Here is a 20314-nt window from a genome sequence, read left to right as displayed (position 1 = left end):
AGTGCTGGCATGCGGGCTTCCCACATGATGATGGGTAGCTGTCAGCTCTGTCTCCCAGGGAAATGTGAACCCAAGGACCCCTGGGCAAGGAGGTGTGGCAGTGAGTCCTACTCCGGTCCCAGTGGCTCCAGCAGAGGTGTGCGGACCAAAGACGCTGGGTGAAGTGGGAAAGATCCTTTTATTGGGATGGAGGAGGAGCACGGGCTAGTCCATGATAAAATGACTTAAGAGAAAGATCCATAAGGGCCGGCTCTCTCCTGCCCTGGCGTGGGCTCAGAGTAAGGGCTGGCATGGGAGGGCCCAGGGAGGTTCCAGGACCAAGACCCAGCCGGCCTGTGGGTGGGAACGGGAAGGAGCGTGCGAAGGCCGCTCGCTTGTTGGGAGACCAGGCCGCCCCGGATTTTGGACCCTGGCGTTGTCTCTGGCCGGTGGCTGGGTGGGGGACACCACTGTGCTTTAAAAAAAGCATCTACCAACACCTCACGGCGCTGGGCCTGACGTCCCTTTAACCAATGCTTGACACGAGTTACAGCATAAATAAAAACTCAAGGAAAATAAATACATGGGTCCTATGAGGTTGGAGGGCACGGGCTGGGTAGGAGGCAGGCTGCGCTTACACACGCGGGCAGGAACGGACAGAGCAGACAGACGTGGGGCACTGTGTGGGGCCTAGGTGTCCTCGGGCATGTCGGGGCTGTCGGTCCGGGCCACCTTGCGGGGTGGCGCTGAGCTCTCGCCCTCCGCCTCCACCTGTTCTTGGTCTCTCTTTTTGGCAGCGTTCTGGAGGGGTGGAGAGGGAGAGGCTGGAGTGAGGACAGAGAGGACAGCATGGGAGAACCAATAGCATGATTCTTTCTCCCTCGCTCCCCCACCCCACCCATAGGGTCTCTACATAGCTCTGGCTGTTGCTGTTCTGAAACTATGTAGACCAGGTTGGCCTCAAACACAGAGATCCTCATGCCCCTGCATCATCACCATGCCCAGCCCATGGGGACACCCTGCAAGGTAACTCGGGCAGGCGGCATGGGTGTGCTTTTTTACATATTATCTAAACGGCTGAGGAGTCAGAGGCAGGAGGATCACTGTATGAGGCCACCCTGGACTCATGCTGGCCCCGAACACCCTCAGCTTCCTGAATGCTGGGGTGACAGGCATGTACCATGTCATAAATACATTTTACCATTAAAGTAAAATGTCAGAAACAAGAGACTCAGCTTGACGACTGGGCACTAGCTGTGCAATGAAGAATGCTCCAAGTTCATCCCCACTCTCCCAAGTGCTAAGAACCCACTGGAACACTTCTCCCCAGGATGGGTCTCCTGAAGAACTTCTATTCAGCCCTCAAGGCCCCACTCAAACACCCCCAGCCAAGAAGCTTGCCTTTTTGTCCCATTGCTGGTGCAGGTAGCGCAGGAGGATGTTCGTCTTCTCTGTCACAATGACTGAGAAGCAAGGAGAGAGCGTGAGAAAGATGGAGGTGCTACGGCCTCCACCTTGGCCTCCAGGTCTGCCTCACTTTTCTGGGGTGCAAACTCAGCACTAAGAGAAGACTGCCACATCCCTTGTGAACACAGCCGAGCACAGCCTCAGGCACTGCTGCCCTGGTCCACCGGGGACTCCATTCTCAGGCTCCTGGGCTAGGACCTGCCCTGGGCAGCTCGCTTTAGAACACCCTTGGGCTTTGTCCTGGTTTTGGTGCCAAGGATGGAGCCAAGGTTCTGGAACTCAAGCCAGCAGCACCCAGCTGTGGAGCCCTCCCATCTCCTGAGACAACACCAGAGGAAGTACCCACGCCAGGCTTCAGTGAGGTTGGTTGCTCAGGACAAATCCACAGCCTCACCCATGCCAGGGAACTGCACTGCCCATGAGCCTTGCTCCTTTCCTGGACGGATCTGTTTTTAAGGATTTACTTGTATTATTTTAAATCTCTGTGTGTGTGTGTCTAATGAAGCTACAAGAGGGCTCTGGGTCCCTGGTGAGCTGCGCTGTGGTGCTGGGCCTGGGCTCCAGTCCCCTGCAGCACAGCTAACCCGAGAGTCTGTGCAGCCCCTTGCATGGTTTTTAGCTTGTGCTGGGTGGGTGCATGTTTCGGTCAGAGGACAATGGTGGGAGCCAGTTCTCTCCTCCTACCATTTGGATTATAGGAACTGCATCAGATTCTCAGGCCTGGTAGCCATCTTGTGGAAATCAACGTTTTTGGATTGTTTATTTTTTTAAGACAGGGCCTTACTATATAACTCTGACCTGGACCTCGCTCTATAGACCAGGCTGGCATCTCTGCTTCCCGTGTGCTTGAATTAGAGGTGTGTGCCACCATATCTGGCTTCCAGACTCTTGATTGACAGACAAGCTCTCCTATGCCACAGAGACCATGGCCTGGACACCGCTGCCCACAGGCCCAGTATGGTCACTGCTTCCCCCACTTCCACAGCCACAAAGACTCTGATTTGTGGTTTCTGTGGGCATGTGGAGGCGTGTGGGTGCACACTGACCTCGGCTGGAGATCAACCTTGGCACTGGCCCTCACCTTCCCTTTGTTTGCTGGGCTCTCTTGTTCTCTGTGCCAGGCTGGTGGGTCCTAGGTTGCCCAGTGGGGCGGACTCCAACTATAGACCCTGCCGAGGCGCCTGGCTTTCACATGCGTTCCAGAGATCTACAGTCAGATTTAAACTCCGCTTCCCCTGCCTCAGCATCCAGAGCGCTGGGATAGGTGTGCTCAGCTCGCCCACTTCACGATGGAGCCCAGCTTGGTCCCAGCTTACAGTCTTGATACGCAGATGGTAGGGGTCATCCCACCTGGCCTGCAGGGAGGACAGGCCAGCTTGGGCCACCCTGGCCCCTCCTGGCTGGTGCGGAGAACGAAGCGCTGCGGTACTCACTCTGTTCTGATGGGTACTCTCGGGTTGGCAGGTACACTGAGGGACGGCGGTTCTGTGAATGGGGAGGGGGGGGTTAGCTGGCAACCCTTGCCTTCAAGACAGGGATGCCACTCCCAGCCCCACACTCACCGAGGCCTTGCACACGGAGTCCGCGTGGAACCTGCTGAAGTTGCTCTTGTTGTAGACGGGCAAGCCTTTCAGAAAGTCTGCCTGGAGACAGGGGTGGGTATGAGGCCTCTGATGCCGTCTGAGAACACACCTGGGCTGCCACCCGCCTGGTCCTCCACTGCTCTCCTAGGGGTCTCCCATGACCTGTGACCAGGCCAGAGGGAACCCGAGGCTGGCTGCTTATGGAATACTTCTTCTACATGTATTCACTGTGCTCTGTGTGTCTGTGTGGGGAGGGTAATGCGTGCCACCATGTGCGCACTCACTCCTTCCGCCATCAGGCCTGCCCAGCCGTCTCCACGGGAGCTGTTTAAAGGGGCACTTCCTTGGGGCGCAGTAGTGCATGCCTGCCATCTCCACTCCATGAGGCTGGAGCAGGGTCCTTCTCAAAACAACAACCAAAGCAATAATGAAGCCAGGCAGTGGTGGCGCAGGCCTTTAATCTCGGCCCTTGGGAGGCAGAGGCAGGGATCTCTAAGTTTGAAGCCAGCCTGGTCTATATAGCAAGTTCCGGGGCAGCCAGGGCTCTGCAGAGAAACCCTGTCTTGAAAAATCAAAAACAAACCAAAAAAGCAAAAGACTATTTCAGAAGATGGGCTCTGTGGTGCACGCCCACCGTCCCAGCACGAGGGTGGGGGTGGGGCAGAGGTTGCCTGGCCTAGGAGCCTGTCCCACAACACACACCAAGGGAGCTGGCTGCTGAGGAGGTAGCCCTGCCTTGAGCCCACCTAGCTTGCTCATTCTCCAAATGTCACTCGGGTCTGGGGAGGGGTAGTGTGATCCCTGGAAGACGTCACTGTGGATGACCACAGGGCCCATGTTACTGCTTCCCTGGGACATTGCTAAAGCTCAGGTCTGGCCACCTGGCTGACCCTATGGTGAAGCAGAGGTGCCTGCCCCGCCCCCAACCACTCTGCTGGCCTGGAATGTGGCCAGGCAGCCTCAGTGTACCTGTTCTCTGTCTTGTGGTCCAGTGCCCCCCACCCGCAGGGTGTCCTGGCCAGGCCATTAGTACACACTTGAGGGGTGGGGTTCCAGAGCAGAACTGAGGTGTCTGGGGCCATCAGCCCCATGGGTGCTGTGTGTGGCCTGGTGGCAGAACGAGGCTAGTCCGGGCTCAGGGAGCTGCCCTGGGGCACTCATGTAGAAGGGAGCCTGCCCTCCTGCCCTGCTTATGTCCCCACAGCTGCCATCTCACTCCAGCTCCACAGGGACACCCAGTCTCAGAATAACAAATAAGCAATCTCGACTCTTCCCACCGGCACTGACTGTAACGCGGTGTGCCACCATCTGGGACATGGCCTACAACTCCCCCACTACCTCAAACCACTTGCCTGAGCTGTCCCATACCGCAGTACATGTCTGCAGCCCTAAGGCCTTAGGCTGGGCCCTGGCAGAGCTCAGAGAGGACCCAATGACACCACACCAAATCCAGGCCTGCTGTGAGCTAAGTGACTTCCTTGCCAGGCTGCCCCCCCCCCCCCCCCTCTGCAGTGCACTGCTGCCTCCAAGCACAGCTCAGAGTGGCAGTCAAGGCAGTCAGGGCAGAAAGTGGGAACAGAGGTCCCTCAGGGCAGGGCAGGGCCATGTATCTGTCTGCACTTCTAAAAAGAAAAGATCGGGCCTCCTCAAGTGAGCTGACAAACAAGGCCTCAAGACAAGGGGCCAGCTCTCTCGTGGGCCTTTGGGGTCAACAGAAGCTGTGCTCCAGGAGGCCAGGTGCTATGGTGGAGGCGAAGCTGGTGCAAAGGCCCTGGGGCAGCAGGAACTTGGGAGTCAGAGGAAGAGAAAACAAGGCAGCGTGGCTTGCTGAGCAGCTGGGGATGAGGTCACAAAGGGCACTGCCCCTGAATGGAAGCCAGGAGCAGACTCGCCACTGGGAGCCCCAGGATGCTACATAAGCTACAAAGTGTACAAAATGATGTCTTTGAAAACCCGATTCTAGGTGAATTAAAGATGGCCAAAGGGTTGAGGTGGGAAGGGGTAGGGAGGAGGCTGGACAGGCCTGAGTGAGAAGTGGCAGACTCAGGTGGGTGCCCTGGGGAGAGTCTTGGCACAGGGAATAAGGCTGCAGAGGTGAAACGGGGACCCCCACAGCCATGTTTACCCCTTCCAGGACCTCTTCTATATGACTCATTACTATTCTTCAGGGTGTGGGCTAGGATCTGGACTCGACTCTGCTCAAATCTGAGGTATGGCTTCACCCTGGGTCAGAGAGAAGCCCTCATCCCAAAGAACCACGGGGATCACGACCCCTGAGGTCAGGCGCGCCCATCAGGTCACAGGGATCACCCCTCTTGAAGATTGGGAGTGAAGCGAGGGGAGGACGTCCCCCAGCTCATCTATGGGCGGGCCTCTGTGCTAGCCCCTGCCGGTGCCTCATTCTAAGGGGTGGGCACCCTCATTTTGCAAACAGGGAGACAAAGCTGTTCCCTCGTTAAGAACAAGTGTGGGATCGACAGAGAGGGGTGGGGACCTGGGAAACGGGTCTGGCGCGATGTCGCACTTCCTTTGGTGACAAAGCCCTGCATGACATGGTGGCAAGCCCCCTCTCAGCCGAGCTGCCCTCAAACGCCCGGAACCCGAGGAGCCTCGTCGAGGAACAGTCCGGAGCGGGGGTCTCAGGGACCCCACCCCACCCCAAGCGATTTCCGGGGCGGGGGAGGGGACGGACACACACACACACACACATACACACAAGAGACAGTCGCGACCCGGAAATTAAAGAGTTGTCAGAGCCTGGAAGCCTAACTAGGGTCAGGGGTAGAAGAAAAAACCAGGGTAGGGTCGCCGGGCAGCCCGCGGAGGGGTCGGAGGTCATAGGTCAGCGCGAGGGGCGGGACCGAGACTAAGAGGGGGTCGGGAGAGGGGTCTCGGGAACAGTGGAGGGACCCGCAACGCCATGCCAGGCGAAAGGGGAGGCCGCACGGCCGCGCTCACCATCGTCCGTGTCCTCCGCCGTCCCGGCCGCCGCCGCCACCGCCGCGGCCGCCTCAGCCTCCTTCCCAGTCGCGGCCGCACAGCCACTTCCAGTCGCCGCGAAGCTCACGCTGATGGCGACAGCGCCGCGCGTCATTGGCCTGCGTGTGGCCCCGCCCTTCGGGCCCGGCGCGCTCCCATTGGCCATCCGCACTCACGCGCGTTGCCATTGGTCTGCACACCACCGCCTTCGTCGTCGAGTTCGGTTGAAGGAGCAAACCCCGCCCGGGACTTGAAATGCAAGGCGCTTGCGATCCGGAAGTGGGCGGAGACTGCGCGCGACGTCTCCTGGGAGTTGTAGTTCTCCTCGTTCGTGGTTCCGCAGGTCTCCTCTCGTTTTGGGGGCTGGCTTGATGTCCCTGGATGGCCTCGCTGTAACAAGGCCACTGAACTCCCGACTTTCTCCGCTGAGTCTCAACCTACAGATTCTTTTATTTGTTTATTTTTGAGTTCACGCCATAATACAGGCTGACTTTGAGCGTGCAACAATCCTCCTGCCTCAGCTTCCCAAATTCCTGGGATGGCAGGTGTGTGTGTGTGTGTGTATGTGTGTGTGTGTGTGTGTTTTGTTGTTGCTTTAGGTAGAGCTAACATGGATTTAAGAAACTTTAAAAAATTGGGCGGTCTGAAAGCCAGGTGAATGTGGCACATGCCTTTAACCTCATCTCTTGGATGTCCTAATGTTAGTGACAGAACTTGCAGTAGATGGCAACTTTTTCCCCCGGCTTAGAAATCTAACAGCCTAGCCGGGCGGTGGTGGCACACACCTTTAATCCCAGTACTCAGGAGGCTAGTTCCAGGACAGGCTCCAAAGCTACAGAGAAACCTTGTCTCGAAAAACCAAAAAACAAACAAACAAAACAACAACAACAACAACAAAAAACAACAAAAGAGAAATCTAACAGCCTGCCAGGTGGTGGAGGCAATTCTCAGAGTTTGTGACCAGCCTGGTCTACAAAACGACTTCCAGGACAGCTATGCAGAGAAACCCTGTCTGGTTAAAACCAAAAGGAAAAAAAAAATGAGACTAGGAGGGGCTCTGAGGGAGAAATACCTGTTTCTAAAACATTGTTATATAAAACTTTTAAATTTACGGTCCTCATGTAGAGGACAGTTTTCAAGAGCCAGTACCACCTGTGTGTTCCAGGGTTTAAATTCAGGTCACTAGGCTTGGTGGGGCGAGCTCTTACTAGGTGAGCTGTCTGGCCAGCCTACTTTTTAAAAAAAATTATTTATTTATTTATTGTGTATATAATATTCTGTGTGTATGCCTGCAGGCCAGAAGAGGGCACCAGACCCCATTACAGATGGTTGTGAGCCACCATGTGGTTGCTGGGAATTGAACTCAGGACCTTTGGAAGAGCAGGCAATGCTCTTAACCTCTGAGCCATCTTTCCAGCCCCCATTTTTTGTGTATTTTTTTGATCCAGGGTTTCTCTGTGTAGCTCTGGCTTTCCTGGAACTCGTGCTGTAGACCAGGCTGACCTCTAACTCAGAGATCCACCTGCCTCTGTCACCCAAGTGCTGGGATGAAAGACATGCTTTCAAACTTGAATTTTCATGCACAATCTCTGAACTAGCTACTGAATTTGAACTGACAGCTCACACTATAGTAAAAAACAACCCCCCAAAAGCAAAAACCAAAACCAAACAGAACAGACTTGTGCTTTTGTGCTGTGTGTTTGTGTGTGTGTGTGTACAAGCAGAGGTGTGGAGGCAAGGTTTGGCACTGTGTCTTTGCAGCTCTCCAGCTCACTTCTTGATCTGTTTCTCTGAGCGTGTGGAAGGTAGAGGACAGCTATACCCTAGATCAGGTTGTACCCTTGACCAGGCTGTACCCTAAGATCAAGCTGTACCCTTAGATAAGGCTGTGCCCTAAGATCAGGCTGTACTCTAGCCACCTTCACATGGGCTCCAGAATAAGCTCAGGCCCTCAGCTTGACCACTGAGTGTGGCCTCATGTAGCCCAGGCTGGCCTTGAACTCCAAGATCTGCCTGCTTTTGCCTCCTGAGTGCTGGAATTAAAAGCACTTGCTACTACTGCCCAGCCGTTTTCTTAGTGATTGATGGGAGATCCAGCCCACCCTGGGAGATGACTTCCCTGTGCTGGAGATCCTGGGTGTTGTAAGAAAGCAGGCTGAGCAAGCCATGAAGAGCAAACCAGTAAGCACACCCTCTATGACCACTGCATTAGCTCCTGCCTCCAGGTTCCTGCCCTGTTTGAGTGCCTGTCCTGACTTCCTTCAATGAACAATAATGTGGAAGTGTGAGCCAAACAAACCCTTTCTTCCCCAGCTTGCTTATGGTCATGGTATTCATCACAGTCAATAGTGACCCTTAACTTAACCAAGCCTCCTTGCCACCTTTTTATTTAAAGAGACAGGGTCTCAGGGATGGAGAGACCCTTCAGTGGTTTACAGTACTTGGTACCCTTCCAGATGACCCAAGGCTAGCCGGGCAGTGGTGGCGCATGCCTTTAATCCCAGCACTCGGAAGGCAGAGGCAGGTGGATCTCTGTGAGTTCGAGGCCAGCCTGGTCTACAAGAGCTAGTGCCAGGACAGGCTCCAAAGCTACAAAAAACCAAAAAACCAGATGACCCAAGGTTACAATCTCAGCAACCACATGGCCTGTGGGATTTTATTGATTGTTGATTGCTGGGAAGGGCTCAGTCTATGGTGGGTGGATCCATCCCTGGGCTGGTGTGTTGGGAGCTATAGATCCCTGCCCCCGCCCCCTTGATCTTGCCTGCCTCAGACCCTTTGCCTGCTGGAGTGAACTGAGCAAAACAACTTGTTTTCGCCGGGCAGTGGTGGCGCAAGCCTTTAATCCCAGCACTCGGGAGGCAGAGGCAGGCGGATCTCTGTGAGTTCAAAGCCAGCCTGGTCTACAAAAACTAGTTCCAGGACAGGCTCCAAAACTATAGAGAAACCCTGTCTTGAAAAAAAAAACCCACAAAACCAAAACACCCAACTTGATTTTCTCCGCTCTGAGCACGCTGCAGCTGCTCTGAGCATGAGACCTTGATGGCAGGCTGGTGGGTCTTGCAGGTGAAAGATCCCGGGAGCTGGGGCATGGCCAGAGCCTATATAAGTTTCCCCTGAGCACAATAAACTTGGTATTCTTGTATCAAGAGAGACCATCTTCTCTGTCTCTGTGTATACATGTGTTTTTAAGTATCCTAGTTCCTGGCATGGGAGCTACAGGCTTAACACTGTATAGCACACAGTACAGACGTCGGGGTCTAACGCTGGTAGTCCTGGGTTCTTTAATAAAGCTGGCTGAGCAAGTCAGTAAGCAGCTCCCCTCCATGGCCTCTGCATCAGCTTCTGCCTCCATGATCCTGCCTGATATTCTTCAGCCATGGACCGTGAGCTGAGGTGAAATAAATCTTTTCTTCCACCAGCTGCTTTTGGTAGAAACCAAACTAAGTCATAAGTGAAACATACACACAAAATAAAAATAAGTAAATCTAAAATTAAAAAATGTGAGAGTGGGTGGTCTTGAACTTGCTGCACGGATGAGGATGGCCTTGAACTTCTCACCCTCCTGCCCCCATCGCTTGCTTGCTGGGACAGGCAAGCAGCTCAGTCTGGCTCCAATAGCTGCTGCAGTCCCCCAGTGGCCCAAGGTTGTAGGTCTACCTCAGGAGCCCAAATTCCAGGTCCCTCTGCTGTCTTCCACCTATGTGGGTACTCACCCCAACCAATCCCTTCTACAGACACAGCCCCTTCCTCCAGGAAGCCTTACCTGACTACTGTTGTCAAGAGCCAAGCCAGGTACGTATCCTCTTTCAGGGTCCTTTGTCCCTATGATTCCACTTTCAGACCTGATCCCCATGTTTCTCAACTGCCCGGTTCTAAATACACATCACCCACTAGAGTCCCTTCATGACAAGCACGGGGCTGGGTGCTGTGACATGGCTCAGCAGGTAAAGGCATTTGTGGAGTGCCTGTGTTCAATCCCAGAAATGCACACCGTGAAAGGACAATCACTTGCTAACTACAAGATGGGGACATCAGGCCAAACATAAGCCAGTCTGCACTTTGTGTGGGACATGGAATCTTGGGGCTAAGGCCTTGCCCACCTCACAGCAGGGGCCCCAGATCCCTGACCCCTCCCCACAACAGAGCTAGCTGTATGTTAGTATACATGCAGTGCGCCTAGAAACGGGAATGTTTATTAGCGAGCCGGTAATATTTCCGAGTGGCTGGAATCACCAGGGGTGGTGTGATATTTTAAGGAGCCAAGCTTACAAAGATGCCTTCAGAAACATGAACAGAAACTGCAGAGATAACGGAGGGGGCGCCACCGCTGTGGGCTCAGGGACGCGCGGATCTAGGGGCTCTGCAAGTTCTGAATTCTTCATACTCCAAAAGCCTAGGAAGGGACGGCCTCCAACTTCTTGGCCTCGGCCAGTTCTACCGGCGTCTGAGTCTGTTCCCGCAGGCGCCGGGCGCCGTTCCTCAGTGGCTCAGGGACTTGCGGCCCTTCAGCATGCGGCGGAGGATGACCTGCACGCCGGCAGGCGTGCTCAGCCGGCGGATCCAACCGTGTTTGTGCTTGCGCTTGATGTTGCTGGGCTGGTACTCGTTCCCGCGCGTGCGGCCGCGGGTCTGCTGCTGCACGGAGGGGAGCCCCCAAGCGTCCGGAAGCCCCATCCAGACCCGAGGTTGGAGCCACCTGTGGGACCAGAGAAATGACAAGAATGGTTGCTATGTGACCCCGACGCGTTGCTCAGCCTGAGCCTCAACTTCGTAACGCGCAGGGCAAACAAAACACCGTGTATGCAAAAGATGCTCCGTAAGTGCGCGTGGTAGTCGAGATCTGGAGCAAGGTACCCCCTCAATACTTACCTGCCACCCAACTGGACCACCGATCTGCAGGCGGGGTACCCAAAAGTCCTGGCTAGGAAAGCCATGTCCTGCGGCGGGTCACTCTGTCCCGGCTGCCGCCAGTTCCTAGACCGTGGGCTCAGCGACAATGCCTCTGGGAAATGTAGTTCCATATGTTGCCGCGTGGCACTCCGGGAGTTGTAGTTCCACGCCTGCGCATGATGACAAACAGGAGGCGTTGTCCTAAGTGGCGTGTAGTTCTCCGAAATGACCAGCAGATGGCGAGCGAGTGTCGACTCCTCAATCTGCGCGTGCGTACGACAATCTGTCTTCGTCTTCTGGGAGCTGTAGTTCTTCGTTTGGGACACTGGTAGAGGGCGCTCCAGGGTGGCGGTGACGCCGCTGGCTTCAGCTGGGGGAAGTGGCTGCTGGCCTTTTGAGTCGCCCTCACTGGGGACAGGCAGCTGGCACGCAGCCGCTGGCTGGCGGCTTCTACGCTATCGCAGCCAAGGCTTCTCCTCTTGGCGCTCAGCCCGGATGTCCTCGAGTCCTAGCTCCTCGCAATCTGGAAAACTCGTGCGTTGTGAATTTGCCCTGGCTAGTTTAATCCCTCAGGCTGGCCTAGACGATCCTCCCCTCCCCCCCCCCCCCCCCCCCCCCCCCGCAGCTCAGATCTGGACTCCTGCTCACACACCCTTCATAGCTCCCCGTTGCTCTAAGGTGCCCAGCCTGCCTGCAGACACGCGAAGCCTGTACATGAGCATCTCTGAAGTTGTTTGTCACTATGCTGTGGTTCCTACCCACCCTCTAAAACGGCCACTTGTGCCTGTCAATCGGTGGACTTACTGTGTGTAAAAGGGATGCTGGCCAGTGTTTGGGCTGCACCGTGAGCCCAAGGCCTGGGAGAGAGAAGGCTCAGCCTTGGCTTCCTGGCTTCCAGCTCTCCTAGGACTCAGTCTCGGTGTGGCTGAGACCCCACTGCAGGGATACAATTTCTATTCGCTAGCTCCCACGCTCCGACACTTCTGTTTCATTCCCAGGACTCTGGACTGACACAGCCTCTTGTTCAAATGCCAGCCTTGATCTTTTTTGAGTCTCGGTTTCCCCATCTGGAAGTCTGTTTGCAGAACGGAAAAGTCAGCAGAGAGGGGGCACACGGCCCGGCGGGAGGTAGAAGCTGGCTGAGACCCTGTCCCAGACAGAACACATGCACCGCCTCCCATGCCACCTCCGGCTGCAAGCCCTTCTCAATCCTGGCGCAGGCCCATCCCACCCCCCCAAGGTCCCCAAACCCTTCACAGGGGCGGGGCTGCTGCTCCCAGAGCGCTAGCAAATCTGGAAGCGCAGCCTCTGGTTGGACGGTTATCTAGGCCAGGTTGGCTTGCGGCGACAATAGGTCGAGATGCCCGTCCATCGGCTCGAGGCCCCGCCCACACTAGGTGGGACTTACGGGGCCGGTTTGCTTCGCCGCTGCAGGATGCCCCTGCGCTGACCGCCCCGGGCCTGCGCCTGCCCGCGCTAATGCGGCCGACCCCGCACCACCATGTAAGCGGCACCTGCAGGTGGATGCTGGCTTTTCCGCCCGGGACCTCTGAGTCCTGCCTCGGGCCCCGGGCCCCTCAATAACCTCAGGTGAGCTGGATCTGTTCCCTTAGAAGCCATTAGGCTGCTGGGCCTCCACTTGGGTCAGGAGAAAATTGCCAACCTCTGCTTTCGCGCTGCTAGGATGCTGCGGAACCCCAGTGGCCTTGATCCCACTGCGGGGATGACTAGCTCCCGGGGGAAAGCGGGTCGGGGTCTGGGAAGCAGGGTTAGTGCTGCGCTTTAGAAAGGCCTCCGCAGTCGGGGTTGCAGGGTCCTAAAGGTGGGGTGCACGGCCTGCTTTTCCTTTAGTGTATCCAGGCCACCACAAGCCGGGTGGCCTGGATGCACTAAAAGAAAAGCATCACCTTAGCGGTGCTCAGGCCGCGAAGGAAGAATGAATCTGGCCCCATCCCCATGCCTCAGACAATGGGGGTGCGCTGCGCTGGTGTCCCTTGGAGTTATGTAACCGCCTGTGGTTGTCATGGACACGGCGGGGGGGGGGGCTGGCCAAGGGAACCGGATGGAGGCCCAGAGGCCCTCACTCAGGTCCTGCCTTCATCCTCCTGGCTGCCACTAGGGGTTGTGTTGCCACCCTTCAACACAGGGTACCAGGGTGCTGAGGGCAGCCTCTTCCAGCCGTGCTCGTTGCTGTTAGCTCAAGCTCCCTCTCCTGGACCTGGGACCGGATAAAACCTCTGAGTCCCCATGGCCAACATCTGCCCTGGGCCTCATCTTTGACAGGTCAGATTTGCAGCCTGAGGCCTGAGCTGGAAACCTTGACCATTCAGGACAGAAACCAAGCTTGGTGGTCTGTCATCTTAGCACCCAGGAGGGCACAAGGTTGAGACCAGCCTGGGCTTCAAAATGAAACCTATGTCAAAAGTACGGCGGTGATGGGTGTTCATACCACTTATGCCAGCACTGGGAGAGGCAGAGGCAGGAGGTTTGCAAAGAGTGAGGCCAGTGCCTGGCCCAAGACTACAGACCAGGGCTGTTGTGTTCATGCATGCCTGTCACCCCAGAGCTTAGGGATGTAGAGGTGGGAGGGTTGCACAGAGTTTAGGGTTCCCTGGCCTTGGAGGCATTTGAGATATGGAGCTAAAGCAAGCACACCGAGCTTGCTACAGCTCCAGAGGTGACATCCAGAGTAAAGGCTGTCTGGGCAGCACAGGGATTTCCAAGCCAGCTTGGGCTTCGTGAGCTCCTCTCTCAAAACCAAGCAAGCAAATCAGCTTGCATGTATGCTCGCATAATTCAGTGTCTGAATAGATGAATACAAACATGCTTGCTTGCATGCATGAATGAATGATTGCATCAAAAGGCATGGATTTCTGGATAAATGAATGAATAAACAGCTAATAGGATAAACTCCAGCTGGTAGGGAAGGATGTCCTCAGGAATGGGCATTTGCTTTAGCGTCCTCTCCTTCTGGAAGCCCCCCAGTGCAGTATCAATGGACCCCCTAGAGGGGCCTCCAGGTCCTGCTTACCTAATGCATGAGCAGAGCCCTGAGCTAGCCGCTGTCCCTTTCTCTCTGGCTCCAGGACACACCATGCTGACCGGGGTGACAGATGGTTTCTTCTGCTGCCTACTGGGGACACCCCCCAACGCGGTGCGGCCACTGGAGAGCGTTGAATCCAGCGACGGCTATACGTTTGTAGAAGTCAAGCCGGGCCGGGTGCTACGGGTGAAGCACGCTGGTCCCGCGCTTATCCCCACACCGCCGCCGCCACCCGAAGGCGATACTGGGGTCAAGACGGGCCTCGTGCGTTGCCAGCGCCGCATCACGGTGTACCGCAATGGGAGGCTGGTGGTGGAGAATCTGGGCCGTGCGCCACGCGCAGATCTGCAAGGGCGCAGTGGCTCTGGGGACCCGCCCGCTGCTCTCGAGGTGGAGCTGGCAGAGCCCGCAGGGGGTGACGCCCGGGCCACCCCAGGCAGCGGGCGACGAAGGCGCCCCCGGCGTCCCAAGAGGACCATCCACATCGACTGCGAGCAGCGCATCACCAGCTGCAAGGGCGCGCAGGCTGACGTGGTGCTGTTCTTCATTCACGGTGTGGGAGGCTCTCTTGCCATCTGGAAAGAACAGCTGGACTTTTTTGTGCGACTTGGCTATGAGGTGGTGGCACCTGACCTGGCGGGTCACGGGGCCAGCTCTGCGCCACAGGTGGCAGCTGCCTACACATTTTACGCACTTGCGGAGGACATGCGGGCCATCTTCATGCGCTACGCCAAGAAGCGCAATGTGCTCATTGGCCACTCTTACGGGTAAGACCTAGGGTGGGCTGCTCACAAAACATTCCCATCCCCCTGGATGTAGGCTGAGAAAGGGCCATCTGTAGTCCAGGCTAGCCTTAAAAGTCATTATGTAGCTGAGGCTGACCTTGAATACCTGATCTATACCCCTAGGATTACAATGAAAGACTTCTATGCTACCCGATCCAACTTTCCTCCTTGCAAAATGTGATCGGGCTGGGATTGTGGCTCAGGGGTAGAGCACCCATCTAGAATCCTCCAGTGAGTGAGTGAGCCTAGAACCCCTCAGTGAGGAGGTAGGGGCGTGGCTCAGGAGTGGAGTCCCTGCCTAGGATCCCCAGTGAGGGGCTGGGGGCGTGGCTCAGGGGTGGAGCCCCTGCCTAGAATCCCCCAGTGAGGGGCTGGGAGTAGCTTGACACTATGGTCTCTGACCTAGCAAATGTTTGTCGTTAGTATCTGCCAGTGGGTGGCAGACGTGCATCATCTCTATACTCAGGAGCTGATGCCGGAAGATAGCTAAAAATCTGAGGCCGGCCTGGGCTACAAAGTTATTTCCAACCTAGGGCTATACCTACGTAGCAAAAACCTGTGTTAAAGCCTGTTTTGATGGCGCACGCTTTTAATCTCAGCACTTGAGAGGCAGGCGGATCTCTGAGTTCAAGGCCAGCCTGGTCTACAGAGTGAGGTCCAGGTCAGCCAGAGCTACACAGAGAAACCCTGTCTTGAAAAAAAAAGGGGGGGGGGAGGTAGTTTGGGCATATACTCACCCCTCTTACCCCAGAACTTCCAAGACCAAGGCAGAAGGATTGCTATGAATTCAAGACCAGCCAGGGCTACAGGGTGAGACTTTTCTTTCTTTCTTTCTTCCTTCCTTCCTTCCTTCCTTCCTTCCTTTCTTTCTTTTTTTCTTTTTTTTTTTGGTTTTTCGAGACAGGGTTTCTCTGTAGCTTTGAAGCCTGTCCTGGAACTAGCTCTTGTAGACCAGGCTGGCCTCGAACTCACAGAGATCCACCTGGCTCTGCCTCCTGAGTGCTGGGATTAAAGGTGTGTACCACCACCACCCGGCTTCCTTTTTTTTTTTTTAAATTATTACTTTATAAATAATAACATTCAAAATTTCCACTTCCTCCCCTCCTCCCACTTTCCTCCCGCTCCCCCTCACACCTTCCCCCCACCCCCTCCAGTCCTAAGAGAGGGCAAGGCACCCTGCCCTGTTGGAAGTCCAAGCCCCTTCCCTCTACCCCTCTACATCCAGGCTTAGGAAGGTATGCATCCAAAGAGCCTAGGATCCCAAAATGCCAGTACATGCAGTAGAGACAAATCCCAGTGCCATTATCATTGGCCCCCCAGTCTGCCCCAATTGTCAGCCACATTCACAGGGTGAGACTTTGTCTCAGAAATAACAACATACATTAAAAGCATGGTAATGGCAGCCTTCACCTGCCATCCCAGCACTTGGGAGGTAGAGATGGAATCAGAATGTCCTGGTCACCCTCAGCAACACAGCTCCCAGGCCAGCTTAACATACATGAGACCTGCCGGAGAGATGGCTCAGTGGTTAAGAGCACCAACTGCTTTTCCAAAGGTCCTGAGTTCAATTCCCGGCAACCACATGGTGGCTCACAACCATCTGTAATGAGGTCTGGTGCCCTCTTCTGGCCTGCAGACATATACACAGACAAAATATTGTATACATAATAAATAAATAAATAAATTTAAAAAAATACATGAGACCTGACATAATCAGGAGAGTGTACTTCCCCCAACAAACCAAGGTTGGAGTGGCTCGGGTAGATACTGGGTATGCACAAGGCCGTAGGTTCAATCCCAGCATCTCCAGAAAGAAAGAGAGTTAATAAATATGACATTTATATTTTAAACATTTATATCCCTAAATATGTCCTTAAACAATTAAAAACTGATTTTTTTTGATACAGGGACTGTCTACATAGCCCAGGCTGTCCTAGAACTCACCATGTAGACCAGGCTGGCCTCATATTCACAGAGATCCACCTGCCTTTGCCTCCTGTGTGATTAAAGGTATGTGCTACCATACCTACCCTAAAAATTAATTTTTAAAAGCTGGGCATAGTGGGTCATGCCTGTAATCTGAGACAGGGTCATTGCTATGGTCTCAAAAATGTCTTTTTTTTTTTTTTTTTAAATGTAATAATTGCCCTCATGTATGGATAACTGTGGGCCAGCATAGTGTGTGTGTCCTAATAGTCAGGCCCATTCCTGCATCTGTCCCTTCTGTCTGGAGCCTTCAAGCTATTAGCTGGCTGGACACAGTGATGAAGGCTGAGCTCAAATTCAGCTTGGGCAATAGAGACTTGGTATCTTAGGAAGAGCGAAAGAGAAAGCCATGGGATGGAGCTGCCTGTAACCCCAGTGCTTCATGGCTGCGGCAGGAGGATTGCCATGAACTCCGTGGTAGCCTGGGCTATACGATTAGGCTGTCTGGCACAGGGCCGGAGATCTGTAAGTAGTGCAGTTATTTGGTACCAGTGATTCATCCAGCGCAGAGCTGTGGTGTTAGTGCCTTTGGGTCTGCCCATGGCGTCTTCAGATGCTGAACAGAAAGACTGAAGGACCGCTGAGGGGGTTCCAGAATCCAGCTACAGCCAGTAGGGCTAACCACACTCCCCTGCTGAATGTCAGTCTCTCTGACAGAATGCTGCTACATGCCTTTTAGCAAGCATGGCCCCAGGAGGCACATTCCCAGTTGGGGTAACTTCAGAGTAAGAGACAGCCGAGGTCACTGTGTTAGTGATTACAGACAGCTTGCCTGGGAGGCAGGTACATCTCTGAGCGTTCTGGGCCAGCCTAGTCTACACAGCCAGTCAAAGCTACATAGTGAAACCCTGTCTCAAACAAGAAATACCCCAAAACTTGCAGGGGTGCATGCTATAGTCCCAGCTCCTGGAGGATACAGATAAGCCCTGACGCTGTAGGCTGTGTGCGACTTCCCGAGGACTTGCTTCGAGAAGCCCTGACTCCCATGGCCAGCGCTGTATAGGGGCACCGCCTATGTCGGCCAGGCGGGCCTGTCTAGTGTCTGCTAATGGGCCCTCCCCTTCTGCCTCCAGTGTCTCCTTCTGTACTTTCCTGGCCCACGAGTACCCAGATCTTGTGCACAAAGTGATAATGATCAACGGCGGAGGCCCCACAGCGCTGGAGCCCAGCCTCTGCTCCATTTTCAACATGCCCACGTGCGTCCTGCACTGCCTGTCGCCCTGCCTGGCCTGGAGTTTCCTCAAGTGAGTGGGATCCGGGAGAGGGAGGGGTTCCTCATTTCAGGGCTGACTGGGGATCTGTAGCATCAGTCCCACGTGGTCAGGCTCCAAGGACGTCTTTGCACCCCCAGGGCCGGCTTTGCTCGCCAAGGGGCTAAAGAGAAGCAGCTGCTGAAGGAGGGCAATGCATTCAATGTGTCCTCCTTCGTGTTACGGGCCATGATGAGTGGCCAGTACTGGCCGGAGGGCGATGAGGTCTACCATGCGGAGCTGACGGTGCCCGTGCTGCTGGTGCACGGCATGCATGACAAGTTCGTGCCGGTGGAGGAGGACCAACGCATGGCTGAGGTAGGACCTGCAGTCCGGGACACACGTGCCCGCTCCCCAACTGTGGAGAGGATCCAGGGTCGCGGCCCTGGCGTGGCTTAGGGGGTGAGTGTGGTCCCAAGACCCACATCCCGTTAGGATTCTGAGTAAGCTTGACCTTTGGGAAACCTGGCTTTCTAAGACGGCGTGGCTGAGTGGGTGTGGCTTTCTGACAGCTGGGGTGGGAGAGGTCTCTGGACAAGGGTTTGGTTTATGAGTGGGTGTGGCTTCCATTGGTTAAGGTATCTGAATGCTGTGGCCTTTGGAAGGGTGTGGCCTCTAGACAGGTGTGTTTTTAGGTGGGCGTGAATAATGCATGAGTGTGGTCCTGGGTGGGCTTGATTTTGTAGTGGGTAGATGTGGTCACAGGTGGGTAGGTGTGGTCTCTTAGGAGGCCCCCGCTTCTGGGCTGAGCCTGAAGGAGAATATAGATGAGGGAACTTCTCTGGCCGAGCACTGCCTCCTCACCCAGGGAGTGGGTCCCTAATGCTGGAGGGGTGGAGATAGGTGGTGGAGTACAGGATCTGGGTTTCTTAGGACTTAGGGCTGCTCAGGATGGGTATGCGGGAGGAACCGAGGAGGACTCTCACCCAGGGCTGGTCTGTCATCAGGATCCATTTGTGGACAGGGGAGGAGGGCAGAGTTTCCTTGGCATCCCCGAGTGGGGGGAGTCCAAGGAGGCTGCCCAGCACCCTACAACACACGATGTCCCCACAGCAACGACCCAACCCCAAGTGTCAGCAGAGCCAAGATTGAGAAGTCCTATCCCAGGCATATTGTAGGTGCCTAATAGGTGTTGACCAAGTGAATGAATGCCTGGCGAGGTTCCAGCAGGGTGAGGCTAAAAGGTGGACTGCAGGAGGGACTTCCCTGTGTGCCTGCAGATCCTGCTGTTGGCCTTTCTCAAGCTCATCGAGGAAGGCAGTCACATGGTGATGTTGGAGTGTCCTGAGACAGTGAACACGCTGCTGCACGAGTTCCTGCTGTGGGAGCCGGAGCCAGAGGTGGAGCCACAGCCCGAGCCACAGCCATTGCAGCCAGAGACGACTCCAGGCGAGAAGTGACCAGCGGCTGCAGGCCTCCTGGATCTTGTGTAGCTAAGGTTCCCTTGGACCGGGCGTGGGCTGAATGGGTGGGGCCTCATGCCAATGGGCGGGGCCTATATAGACCGCCCCAGGGCAGGCCGGCCGTAGCCAGTGTTGGAGACTCAGTGCCCAGTGCAGCCACGCGTGGCTGCAGGGCGTGACGTTGTACAGAGCCCCCTCTCTGCCTTCCCAAGTCCCTGATGCTGTAGCGGGTGGGCTGCCACCCCGCTGGATCTTTCCCTCTGCTGTGCTCCACTCCGCACCTGGAAGCCCCCAGGGGAGCTCTGGAGAGGGGTTCCCATTCAGTCTGGGTGGACCTGCTGCGTTGCCTGCATTCCTTGAGACTGGGAGCTGGCACGCAAGGAGGGAGGGGCCCGAGACACAAATACCCGCACATGGCAACTTGTAACTCAATTAAAAAAGTGACAATCCAAAGTGGCTCCAATTCGTGATTCTGCCTCAGCATCTCGAGGGCTGAGATGATGTGCAAGTAGCTTTGTTTCCGGCTCGCTCTCTCTCTTGCCCCTCCCCCTCCTTCCTCTCTCCATTTTTGCTTTACTGGGACGGCCATACCTAGTGAGACAAGGTTTCTCTGAGTAGACCTAGCTGTCCTGAAACTCGCTCTGTAGAGCAGGATGCCTTGAATTCACAGAGATCTGCCTGCCTCTGCCTCCTGAGTGCTGAGATCAAAGGTGTGTGCCATCACTGCCCAGCTCACTGATATCTTTTAGTGGGCTGAGAATGATTGTAAGTAGGCACTATGAAGGCAATTTTTTCCTCTATCCTGTTCTTGTAATGATATTGTGAAGAAACAGTCTTTTAAATCAATCAGCACGATAGATCGTTCTTTCGCTAATAGCCCAATGTCTGAATTACTTTATTTATAGCTCTTAGATATTTATCCATTTTCCAGATTTATTATGTTTTA

The 20314-nt window shown here is 55.1% G+C and overlaps 3 protein-coding genes across 3 annotated transcripts; 1 reads left to right on the top strand and 2 right to left on the bottom strand.

Annotated features, from left to right (window-relative positions):
- Window positions 1-159: 159 nt before the first annotated feature.
- Window positions 160-6124, bottom strand: Dda1 (DET1 and DDB1 associated 1). Its single transcript, XM_050127612.1, has 5 exons — window positions 5988-6124; window positions 3009-3089; window positions 2880-2931; window positions 1381-1442; window positions 160-780 (listed from the first exon to the last, which is right to left on the bottom strand). The coding sequence occupies exons 1-5, from the start codon at window positions 5988-5990 to the stop codon at window positions 670-672; spliced, it is 309 nt and encodes a 102-aa protein (XP_049983569.1). The 5' UTR covers window positions 5991-6124; the 3' UTR covers window positions 160-669.
- A 4058-nt stretch (window positions 6125-10182) lies between these two features.
- Window positions 10183-11042, bottom strand: Mrpl34 (mitochondrial ribosomal protein L34). Its single transcript, XM_050127764.1, has 2 exons — window positions 10881-11042; window positions 10183-10707 (listed from the first exon to the last, which is right to left on the bottom strand). Exons 1-2 carry the CDS (start codon window positions 11030-11032, stop codon window positions 10491-10493), a joined length of 369 nt encoding a protein of 122 aa, XP_049983721.1. The 5' UTR covers window positions 11033-11042; the 3' UTR covers window positions 10183-10490.
- Window positions 11043-12227: 1185 nt separating this feature from the next.
- Window positions 12228-19837, top strand: Abhd8 (abhydrolase domain containing 8). Its single transcript, XM_050127763.1, has 5 exons — window positions 12228-12491; window positions 13988-14711; window positions 17789-17959; window positions 18067-18283; window positions 19186-19837. Exons 2-5 carry the CDS (start codon window positions 13996-13998, stop codon window positions 19363-19365), a joined length of 1284 nt encoding a protein of 427 aa, XP_049983720.1. The 5' UTR covers window positions 12228-12491; window positions 13988-13995; the 3' UTR covers window positions 19366-19837.
- Window positions 19838-20314: the final 477 nt, after the last annotated feature.

The sequence above is a fragment of the Alexandromys fortis genome, unplaced genomic scaffold (genome assembly GCF_014885135.2).
Source record: "Alexandromys fortis isolate MF-2015 unplaced genomic scaffold, M_Fortis_MF-2015_v1.1 scaffold_284, whole genome shotgun sequence".
NCBI classification, from domain to species: Eukaryota; Metazoa; Chordata; class Mammalia; order Rodentia; family Cricetidae; genus Alexandromys; species Alexandromys fortis.
This window is presented reverse-complemented; position numbering and strand designations above follow the sequence as displayed.

Bases quoted from the DNA above. Each gene is read 5' to 3' on its own strand.
- Mrpl34 (XM_050127764.1), bottom strand. From the start codon at position 11,032: ATGGAACTACATTTCCCAGAGGCATTGTCGCTGAGCCCACGGTCTAGG. The intron at 10,708-10,880 runs GTAAGTATTGAG...CTGGTCCCACAG, and splicing joins GTGGTCCAGTTGGGTGGCAG to GTGGCTCCAACCTCGGGTCT.
- Abhd8 (XM_050127763.1), top strand. From the start codon at position 13,996: ATGCTGACCGGGGTGACAGATGGTTTCTTCTGCTGCCTACTGGGGACA. The intron at 14,712-17,788 runs GTAAGACCTAGG...TTCTGCCTCCAG, and splicing joins CTCATTGGCCACTCTTACGG to TGTCTCCTTCTGTACTTTCC. The intron at 18,284-19,185 runs GTAGGACCTGCA...GTGTGCCTGCAG, and splicing joins AGGACCAACGCATGGCTGAG to ATCCTGCTGTTGGCCTTTCT.
- Dda1 (XM_050127612.1), bottom strand. The intron at 2,932-3,008 runs GTGAGTGTGGGG...CCCCATTCACAG, and splicing joins ACTCCGTGTGCAAGGCCTCG to AACCGCCGTCCCTCAGTGTA. The intron at 781-1,380 runs GCAAGCTTCTTG...CCACCCCTCCAG, and splicing joins ACCAGCAATGGGACAAAAAG to AACGCTGCCAAAAAGAGAGA.